Source organism: Argopecten irradians, chromosome 4 (assembly GCF_041381155.1).
Source record: "Argopecten irradians isolate NY chromosome 4, Ai_NY, whole genome shotgun sequence".
Classification (NCBI taxonomy): domain Eukaryota; kingdom Metazoa; phylum Mollusca; class Bivalvia; order Pectinida; family Pectinidae; genus Argopecten; species Argopecten irradians.
In genome coordinates this window covers 30,722,745-30,734,431 of record NC_091137.1, presented here as the reverse complement: position 1 = coordinate 30,734,431, position 11,687 = coordinate 30,722,745, and the positions used below count along the sequence as shown (strand labels likewise).

The window sequence follows — 11,687 nt, the reverse complement described above, 5'->3', positions numbered from 1 at the left end:
CACACGTACATACATTGTATTATGTGTTTGTATTCGGAGGATACCTGTTGATAAAATAACTATAAATAACTCGAGTTTCTAGCTCTAAAACGAGACGCGTGTTTCACTTACTACGTATTTCAACTGTTTCAAAAGTCCACTTCGTTTAAATTGATTAATATTGGGACCTTATAAGTTTTATTTGTATTTTTTAAAAAGTAATTCATATCTGATATCATAATCATTTTGCGTGTGTTTTGTGAATTTTAAAGACATTAATAAATGAAAAAATATATCCATGTAAATGAAAAGAAATAAAAAAGAGCTTGAATAATATTATGGATATTGTTTTATGCACATTTACTTTTAAATGGAATTTCAGATTCAAATATTTTCCACAAAAATGATGACTATAATTTTTTCCTAATGATAAATGATATATTGCCATCAGTCAAATTTGATAGACAGTTACCCGACACCTATAAATCACATTAAAACCATGGTAGGTAATAGCTATGAGGTAAGGGTGTGAAGGGCTTATATTTCTAACGGTTGGTCAGTGTAACATGTAAAAGGAAGTAGCATCAAAGCTTCCTGTCCATCATCACTCTAGGCGAGACACTGACACACAGGTGTTTTTCAGTCAGGCGTGACCTCCACAGGTAAGCCCCGGTAAGGCACGGAATACCTATATACACAGTTACCTGACTGGTGAATGTTGCACTCTCCCGCAGTCACCAGAGTCAGGGAAAGGGTAAGTTGTTATGATGGATTTTTTTCTTTGAAAATTCAATGTTTGGTTTCAGCTTTTTTTTTATATATAGCCCGAATTTTCTCAATGAATTTCATCGAAAGGCTTTTAATGTAATATAAATACATGTATAACATATTATAGTTAAATAGTCTTTGAAAGTTTTGGTGCTTTCATGCGATAACAGAAGTTCTTTAATGTTCGTTAAAAAGATACAATTGTATTGGAAATATATGAAATAAAGTTGTTAATGACAGATATATTGAAAATTTTTTCACTGCACTGCAACTGTGCATTCTTAAGTATATTAATTGCAGTTTTAAAGATGCGACTCCACCGATAAAGCAAAAACAAATAACTGATGTAATCGCGTATATGTACTTATAGTTTAAGTTTTTCTGAAATGCCTTCTGTTTTTTTTTTTTTTTTTTTTTTTTGATTTTTTTTTTTTGAATAGGAATGTAAAAATGAGATTGATAATTTTGTAGAGTCAGAAAAGTAAACATTAATTCTACACTTATCATCACCTTCTGAGCTATTTGTTTTAATGAATTAAATGTTATTTTTCATAATAAGGGTCGTATTATTTTTACGCTATACATTTTCTAATGCTATATAGTTCTACGTTTTGCTTCGGAAAGGTAATGGGCCTTTAACACAAGAATACACATAAAATATTTTGATTTGCTTTTGTTGTCTACGCTATTAGCACCTCATTCCAAGGCATTGTTTTCTGGATGTTTTCTGGAATGTAATTGATTATTTTTAATACTTTTAGTCTGAAGTAAAATAGGAAGCTTTGAATGATGGTAATAGTGTAAAAAGTGAAAATTAAGTAACTTTTTTACTGAAGAAAAATATTGATAACTAAATAGAATGTTCTTTATTTATGATAAATCATATCAAGAGATGGAAATACAAATATTTGACAAATTTAATAAAGAAATGAATAAATATAAAAACATAATTAAAGGTATAATAAATAAATAAATAGCAAGTAGAAATAAATTAATGAAATTAAATCAATAAAATAAATATTACCAATAAATAAACAAAATAAAATGAAATGAATAAAAAGAAAAATGAAATCATTAATAGATATAAATGTTTCTTTGTTTCAGTGTGCGGGATGATTCGCCAGACATTAATATGGTGCGTGTTTATCAACATCGCAATTTTCCTTTGCCACCAAGTTAATGGCCAACAAGGAACCGGCTTCTTTAGCACGGTGCCACAAGTGGCTACTTCCCAGCTGTCGGCGTCGCCAGTGTTCCAGGTTAATAGTGGGGCCGTGAGCACGTTCACTACTGGACCAGCGCAGACAGGGGAACAGAATTACCGGGAATTGGTCAGATACAGACCGTATTACGTCGAGGATGACAACAGTGTCGGGTTTTCAGGTATTAGTCATGGAAGAGACGATGATTGGCGAAATATATTCCCAGATAACTACTGTAAACCGATTTTTTTTTTCGCGGCTATTTATTTCGCGATTTCCATTTCAAAACAAGTTCGCGAGTATTAATGTTCACGGATTTAAACACAGGGACTTATTACGTAGGTTGTGAGAAAGTCTGCTGTATATACATGTGCACTTTTATTAGGTCACCTGAGACGAAGTCTCAAGTGACCTATTCTAATCGCCTTTTGTCCGTCGTCGTGCGTCGTGCGTCGTGCGTCGTGCGTCGTCCGTCGTGCGTCGTCCGTCGTATGTCCGTAAACAATTTACATTTTCGACTTCTTCTCCAAAACTGCTGAAGCAATTTCAATGAAATTTTGCATAAACCTTCTAAGGCATAAGGCCAATCAAAATTGTGAATTATATGGTCCCCACCCCCCAGGGGGCTGTGGGAGGGACCAAAAGGGGTAAAATTGAGTAAAATTTCAAAAATCTTCTTCTCTACTCACAGATGTGGTAGAATCAAATACTCTTCATAGATAGAAAGGTCTTAAGGTCCTTTACAAAAATTGTGAATTATATGACCCTGGGGTCTCCAGTTTCCCCCTGGGGAGGGGGTTAAGTTTACTATACTTTATATTGAGAAAACACATTTTTGCGCATTATTTGGTCATTTGTAATAGGAAATGAGTCAAATGTTGTCAGAATTATCAGTATGAGATGGCCATTTAATCTTATTAACAAATTTTCTATGACTGACCCCCAGGGGCCTTAGGGGCGGGGTCAAAAGGGGTCAAATAGGCTAAAACTTCAAAAATCTTCTTCTAAAATTCTGGAAATGGTAGAATCAAATACTTTTCATAAATAGAAAGGTCTTAAGGTCCTTTACAAAAATTGTGAATTATATGACCCTGGGGTCTCACGTTTCCCCCTGGGGAGGGGGTCAAGTTTACTATACTTTATATAGGGAAAACACATTTATGAGCATTTTTTGCTCAATTTTCATTGGAAACGAGTCAGACTTGGTTAGAATTATTAGCCTGAGATAGCATTTTAATATCATATCCACATTGGTTCTGGCCGACCCCCTGGGGGCAGAGGGCGGGGCTAAAAAAGGGTCAAATAGGCTAAAACTTCAAAAATCTTCTTCTGAAATTCTGGAAATGGTAGAAACAAATACTTTTCATAAATAGAAAGGTCTTAAGGTCCTTTACAAAAATTGTGAATTATATGACCCTGGGGTCTCACGTTTCCCCCTGGGGAGGGGGTCAAGTTTACTATAGTTTATATAGGGAAAACATATTTATAAGCATTTTTTGCTCAATTTTCATTGGAAATGAGTCAAACTTGGTTAGAATTATTAGCCTGAAATAGCATTTTAATATCATATCCATATTGGTCCAGGCTGATCCCCTGGGGGCAGAGGGGCGGGGCTAAAAAAGGGTTAAATAGGCTAAAACTTCAAAAATCTTCTAAAATTCTGGATATAGTAGAATCATATAATTATAGATGGAAAGGTCTTCAGGTGTTTTATAAAAACTGTGAATTAAATGACCTTGGGGTCTCACGTTACCCCCTGGGGAGGGGTCAAGTTTACTTTAGTTTATATAGGAAAAACATATTTGTGTACATTATTTGCCCAATTTTCGTAGGAATTAGTCAAACTTGATTAGAATTATTAGCCTAAGATATAGCATTTAAACATCCATATCCGTCCTCGATGGGGGACCAGAGGGGCAGGACCAAACAGGGTCAAATTGATTAAAATTTCAAAAAATACCTCTAAGTTCACAGGTTTGATGGAAGCAAATACTCTTCATAGTCTAAAAAGGTCAAATTTATAAACCACTGACCAACTTCAAGGCCCAGCATATAGTGTTTATATGTCTTTAATTTGTTTCATTATTTGTTTCATTATATATTCTAACTCAGGTGACCGTTAAGGCCCATGGGCCTCTTGTATAGTATATAGGCCTAGTACACATGTATACACAGCACACTTCTCACAACCTACGTTACAAGTCCCTGTGGATTTAAATATGAAATGAAAGTTCCTTTTTAATATAAAGGACCTTGATGTTAATTCGCGGAGATGAAATTTGACTTGGATAGCAAAATTCGCGAAATTAAATAGCACGGGAAGAAAAGTTGGTTTACAGTTTAAAGATGCTCCACCGCCAACAAAGCATAAATGATATTCATCATTTGAACAATAATTGGTGTTTAATCGTATATATATATATATAATTAACACAAAAAATAATAAGAAATAATTTACTTCGCCTTTGGTACATGCAAAATCAGTACTTCATTCCATATAGGATATAGTAGCATGGATTTTTTTCGGGATGCAATTAATCATTTTTTATATTTTTAACTTGAAGTAACATTAGAAGCTTAAACTTTTCAATGGTGGTAATGGTGTAAATTAAGTAACTATTGTAACTGAAGAAAAATACTAAATCGTCTGCTGCTGTTTTTAATAGTGAAAAAATACCATTTGTCAGCGGTGGAGCATCTTTAAGAAAACTTTTAATAACTATTTTGTTTAAAATTTTGATTCTTTACACTTCGATGCAATATTTTTTGTCCAATATTAGAGATGTGAATTGTCTTTTCATTAAACTAAAAATCGGAGTCATAAAGAAAAAAATATGATATCAAAAACATATATATAATCTGTGTATGAGGCTGAAAACGTCACCAAAAACATATATTTTGACGATTCTTGTAATTTTATGTTAGATAAGTTTTTAAATGTATCCTTTACAAAGTTTTTACTGGTAATAGACATTTTGTATACTTCTGATATATTTCATTGCCAAACTCACACATAAATGTATATTACAGTCCATATCATTTGATGGAAATCATACAACCTAATTTGTTTCTTATTTCTTATAAATAACGATAATGATTGCGGTTGCTATTAGCGTTTTTATTAAATTTTTCAAAGTCTTTTAAAATTCCTTTTCAAATGTTGTCTGCAGTGCATTTTAAGTTTTTTATTTATTGATGAAATATTGAAGTTTTTATGTTATGTGACACTCTAAAAGTGATGATATATAGTAACCTTACTTCTTTAATACCTGCGGGTGTAATACAGGCTGGTCTAGGGCAATACACTCATGTCGCCTGAGGCTGTATTACATGGCTACCCATGCGATAAAGCCTCGTCACGTCACGGCGTCAAAAAAATTCTATTTCCTCTGTAAAATTTTAACATTTTTTTCTAACATACGTGACTGGTTTTACTATAATAGATGCAAACAACGGAATTTTTGTTGAAAATATCACGTAAAAATTGACTTTCTGACGTGGATGTCTTCGAATTTATTTCAAAATGGCGGGACATTATAGTTGTAAAATTGCAATAAAACGTCGAGGTATGAAAGAAAAATACTCTTTCATAAGTGGATATGAATGATAGGGATATTCTACCCTCGGGATCACAAAATGTTGCAAAACCCTCTGCAAGCCTCGGGTTTTACTGCATTTTATGACCCTCGGGTAGAATATCCCTATCCTTCATATCCACATATGATAGAGTCTTATAATCTTATCCTAAGTCGTCGTTTATAATTCTCTATTTGATAAAGTCTAAATTAAAAATGGATCAATCTATATAACATAGATTCTCTAGACATGTATAACTTTCAACAAGCAATGTGTTTTGCGTGTTTTGGGAGACTGCAGTATATTCGTGTTGTGTCTTCTTGTATATTGGAAACGTTGCTCTGTTTATAGTGATTTATCATTTAAGCATTTTGTTGAAGACACTAAGCAACATGACCCTGGTCTTTAACTGGACATTACTTTAATCAATCAAACAAACAAACAAAATATGTAGCGTGTGAGAAATACCATTTCCGAAAGCTTATCATCGCAAATAAATATTCTTCAAGTATATATTGAACACAAATAATTTTCACAAACTTGTTTTGAAACTTAAATCAGGAAATAAGGTAGCCAAGAAAAATACGTTGGTTTACTGCATGCGAAATTTGCGTTTCACTAAAAACTATTCTAAATTAAGTAGCTGATTAACATTAAAGATTCCTCGCCGCCGACAAAGCATAAACGATTATCATGATTTGAACAACAACTGATTTTAAGTTATGTATAAATGTGATATTTAACGCAAAAATACACGTATATATATATATATTTGCTTTTGGCACATGCTCAATCGGAATAGGGCATAGTGAGGTGGATTTTTTTCGTGACGCAATTAATTATTTTTTGAGAAAAGAAATCATTTGTCAGCGGCGGAGCATTTTTAAACATGAAATACAGATATAAAGAAGTAAAAATATGTAACAATAATTTAGGGATAAATAGCAGTAAAAATATGTAACAATAAAATGTAGATATAAAGAATATTACCTCCGACACGAAAACATAACACGTGCAAATTCGAAATTAAGCACACGTGCATTTGTATAAGTCTACGGTACTGATTTCACGTGCAATGATATCATGTTCTGTTGTGTCATGGTTACTTTTATTTTTTGTTTCAGTGGTTACCTTGTTGTTGCTCGGTCTCTTATACAGCATAATTATCATGACAAATCAATCTCAGACGGATACCATGACTACCATGCTTAGTGTTGGTATGGGTGCTTATCTCGGATATGGGTACGTATACATGTTCGTTTTATCTCTATTTTACTTCTTATATTAAACTTTTCATTTCTTTGTTTCTATCTCTCTCTGTTTTTTTGTTTTTTTGTTTTTTGTTTTGTTTTTTGTTTGTTTTGTTGTTGTTGTTTTTTTGTTTGTTTTGTTTTATTTATTTATTGGAGTTTTCCCTTTTAAGTTAACCAAAAGAGCAATAATGATAATAATAATGATAAAATAATAATAAAATAACATCAACAACACAAAAAAAAACCCACCAATAAGCTGTTTTTGATGGTCATATCTTTTGTGCTGATGAAGTAATAGAATAGTGCTTGTATATGATTGTTGAGACTCTTATGATTTATATGCTTATATTACGTGTCACAAAATATAAAGTAATCCTAATATTTAACTCTGGTCACAATGTTGCAAGTAATACATGTAGATCGTCAAATTGGTTTTTAGCTATGGCGGAGGACGAGGAGGCGGAAGAGGTGGAGGAGGCGGAGGTCCACCAGGCGGAGGTCCACCAGGCGGAGGTCCACCAGGCGGGGGAGGTCCTCCAGGCGGTGGAGGCCCTCGAGGCGGTGGAGGACCTCGAGGCCGTTGAGGAAACAGTTGAATACAACTAATAAATCATGTTGCAATGATTTATTTTTCAAAATCTTTAAAATGTGTTCAATTAGTATCTTTTAACTCCATTTAGCACATGTCTATTTCAACATTGTTGATTCTAATAAATTATTTCGTATATGCAAGAAGACCATCTGAATATTCATAATCTTGCTGAACTGTGAATCTAAATGGCGTTAGAATTGAAACAAAGTTGAGTACATGCTGAAACTTCTACCGACAATGTTTTTGCGTCGCGTCTGCAATGTTAGTATTCATCATTTAATGGATGACTTTTGGTGTTTTGTTTTTGCCATAAAATAATAAATATCATGTTAATGAATTGCTTTCTCGTCTTTCTTTGAAGGATTTGATTAATAAGTTATTTCAGTTTGTCTAAATTTTCGTAATTTTCTTGATTTAATATTATTTTGACATATTCAGTAATTTCAGAATAATATTATAGTCATACGAGTGTATCCAGCTAATAATAAAAAATAAGGTACGCACTCTGAAGTATAGTGAAAATTTCGCCCATGAACGGTTAATTGCACTACGCTTAGCTACAATTATAAATAAGTGTAGCTTAGTGCAAAGAGCTAAGACTAGTATAGCTTAGCAGAGTGCAATGAACTATGATATGTATAGCGTTGCGAAGTACAATGAACTATGATATGTATAGCGTTTTACGGTGCAATCAACTTCGATTAGTGTAGGTAGCGCAGTGCAATCAACTATGATAAGTGTAGCGTTGCGTAGTACAATGAACTGTGATAAATGTAGCGTAGCAGAGTGCAAACAACTATGATAAATCTAGCGTTACGTAGTACAATGAACTATGATAAGTAAAGCGTAGCACGGTGCAATCAACTTCGATAAGTGTAGGGTAGCGTAGTACAATTAAGTATGATAATGTAGCGTAGCACAGTGCAATCAACTATGCTAAGTATAGCGTAGCATAGCACAATCAACTATGAAAAATGCAGCGAAGCACAGTGCAATCAACTATGATAAATATAGCGTAGCGTAGTGCAATCAACTATGCTAAGTATAGCGTAGCATAGCACAATCAACTATGAAAAATGCAGCGAAGCACAGTGCAATCAACTATGATAAATATAGCGTAGCGTAGTGCAATCAACTATAATAAGTGTAGCGTAGCACAGTGCAATTAACTATGAAAAATATAGCGTAGCACGCTGCAATCAACCACCGAAACGATTGTATAGTGATCAACTCGTCCAAATTCGATATTCAAGCTCAATTTGTTTACCCAAAGTTCGAATAAACAGCACCGAGACACAAGAAAGCGGAAAAAACACCTATGCTATAACTGGTTTTTTTCGTCCTTTGACGCGTGCTATTCCGCCTTTGCGTAATACAGAGATAGGTATCAATTGTGAGGTCTTTATTCTATGAGCAAACCTCACGTCGTTTTCTCTGAAAAGCATTACGTTAGGCTTGCCAACACATGACGCATAAAGGAGAAGGTACGTTAAGACTCGAATATGGCCCCAAAATTAATTCTCCAGTAAAGAACAACATATTTTGCCATATAACAGTTGAATACATTTGCTAACACATTACATCCCGAAAATATCCCGCATGTGCCAATTATGTTCAGTATGACGTCATCAACATGCAGTTTCCCACCATTTTTCACAAAAATCCTTGAAAAATCATACTTTTTGAGTGGTTTTCTCTAAAAATGAATGTGGCCGCCTTTGTGGAGCAGAAAGAGATTTTCACACGTTGTGTATCGTGTATTTACGCATATCCATGCAAAATATAAAGTTGCTCCAAGGTGGCGGTCAAATCCATTTCAAGCCTCTAGCAAAATTTGGCGAGAAGAGGAAAATCATCAATTTGATAACGTCATAGGTGGAGCACATCGTGTACATTGTTATAAAAAGTTATGTTTTGATGAATGGCAAGTATGAGAGTATTTGTTAATGTGAAATTGATGTGGATCAGAGTTAATATTTTTCGGCCTGAAAAATTAAGGCCAAAAACTGGTCCTATCATATATACTCCTTAATACATTTGTACCTACCTGCAAGGGCAGATAAGATAACTCTGTAATATGCAAACAAAATATTCTCATGGTCATTATGGCAGCGTTATCGTGAGCGAATATTACATATATTCCACAAATATTGCTAGAAAATGGTAACAATTTATGAGGTAATCTTTTAAAAATTGATATTTATCATTCAAAAGTCGTAAAATTTTCAATTTGTTCAAGAAAGCTTTAAAAATGTGGAATAATAATGGTACTGATAAGCTTCATTTAAATGCAAAAGCAGGGTATATATAAAATCTTTAATTTAGAAAATGATAAATTTTAGAATTAAAAAAAGGCTGGAAACAAATTTTAAATAAACTGCGTATGTATACGAATATTTACTGTAAACATTGATATATTTGCGTGTTGATATTTTCACCTATTTAGTTTTCAAACTTTTGCGGTGAGAACATTTTCGCACTGTTCATCTAATTTGAGATTTTAAATGCAAAGCTTAGCATTTGTTTATATGTTCGATCATTGAAATGCTCGTGAAAATTAAATAATACGCAGCGAAAAAACTTTTGCAATAATTGTCATAGTTATATATGTGCATCATTTTCATACTGACGAAACAATAAAGTATTCTATTATCTTATTCACCACCGAAGTATAAAAGTTTTGAGAATTATAATATTTACAATACACAGTTATTAATTTTGTAAAGTAAGATAGAGGCTCAAAATAAATTTTGGCAGTACTGCCAAAAATAATGATATCGCGGCGCTTTTCGCGCGGTTGATATTTGGCAGTTTTGTGCGACATTTCTTTGTTCGCAAAAATTTGATCCATGAACAATTGAAAAATAAATGAATAATATATACCTTTATAGCCAAATTGTGAAATCTTAAAACAGCTTAAATTTGTTTTTTCGTTTCACTTCCAAACTCAAAACCAAACTCGAATTCTGGCGAATTCTTCTAGAATTGACGTGATGTAAGCCTGTACGGGTCATATTGAAAAAAATATTATGTTGTTATAACGACTTAGTATGTCGTAATAACGACGTAGTATGTCGTAATAACGACTTAGTTTATCGTAACAACGACTTAGTATCTCGTTATTACGACTTAGCTATGTCGTTTAAACGACTTACCTATGTCGTAATAACGACTAAGCTATTAGTATTTCGTAATAACAACTTAGTACATATGTATGTCGTAATAACGACTTAGCTATGTCGTTATTACGAGATACTATATCGTAATTACGACATACTAAGTCGTTATTTCGACATAACTTAGTCGTTATTATGACATAGGTAAGTCGTTATTACGACATAACTAAGTCGTTATTACGAGATACTAAGTCGTAATTACGACATACTAAGTCGTTATAACGACATTTTTTTTTCAATGGACCCTAACAGGCTTCCGTAGTTATGTGTATGCGAGCGTAACGTCATACTTTTCGGTGAAAACGCCGTGAATTGCGCTCACACAATAATGACGTAAAAATCGATACCCAGCCTCTGTAATATACAAATACGGAATGTAATATTCCGTAATTACACTATTATCCGTCACGTTCAATATGGAATAATGCACGTTCTGGTACAGCTATAGATTTGGTGAGTGGTGAAAACTGTACGAAGGGCTAACAGAGACAATCTCATCAAAATTCCCAAGATGCAATCAGACAAAAATCACGACAATTAATTTAACCGTGTCCTAAAAACGCGAGTCTGATTGACCTCGCTTGTGATAAACAGTTCAACAGTGACGTAATGGAAAGTTTTTCAGAGCACAGGACAAGAAAGAAAAACATGATTTGTACGTATGTTTTGATAATAAAAAGTGCATGTACAGTACTATATGCATGTATACTACATAGGTCTTTAGCAATGAGCGGCAATTCTCGATAGCAGATAATATCTTAAATAAAGAGAAAAAGTTGTTTAATTAATTGATTATAATGTTCTTCATTTTAAAGTTCCAATATCCGTATCTGTCTGATTGTTTTCTTGATTTAGAAGAATTTTGAAATAATATCCTGTTATAGATCATGTAGAGACTAAATCGAAGTTAAGATTGACAGTATCGATACGGAAAATTTTGATAAAAAATTGAAATAAATATTGAACTTGGATAAGTGAGTTAGTGAACCGTTAAAGTTAGAGACAAATTATGTAGGGTAATTATCATTCAAATCAATAGGAAAAGAATATGATAATTTGTCATGAAGAATATTTAAGAGTAACACAGTTACTAAGTAATAGATGAATTTAATCTTTATATGTAAAAATACAAAATAATATT

General features: G+C 33.1%; 1 protein-coding gene across 1 annotated transcript; it reads left to right on the top strand.

Annotated features, from left to right (window-relative positions):
• Positions 1–624: 624 nt before the first annotated feature.
• LOC138321259 (uncharacterized) lies at positions 625–7,703 on the top strand. The gene is made up of 4 exons (XM_069264808.1): positions 625–733; positions 1,852–2,130; positions 6,650–6,767; positions 7,218–7,703. The coding sequence occupies exons 2-4, from the start codon at positions 1,860–1,862 to the stop codon at positions 7,360–7,362; spliced, it is 534 nt and encodes a 177-aa protein (XP_069120909.1). The 5' UTR covers positions 625–733; positions 1,852–1,859; the 3' UTR covers positions 7,363–7,703.
• The last annotated feature ends 3,984 nt before the right edge of the window (positions 7,704–11,687 follow it).

Bases quoted from the DNA above. Each gene is read 5' to 3' on its own strand.
- LOC138321259 (XM_069264808.1), top strand. From the start codon at position 1,860: ATGATTCGCCAGACATTAATATGGTGCGTGTTTATCAACATCGCAATT. The intron at 2,131-6,649 runs GTATTAGTCATG...TTTTTGTTTCAG, and splicing joins CAACAGTGTCGGGTTTTCAG to TGGTTACCTTGTTGTTGCTC. The intron at 6,768-7,217 runs GTACGTATACAT...ATTGGTTTTTAG, and splicing joins GGTGCTTATCTCGGATATGG to CTATGGCGGAGGACGAGGAG.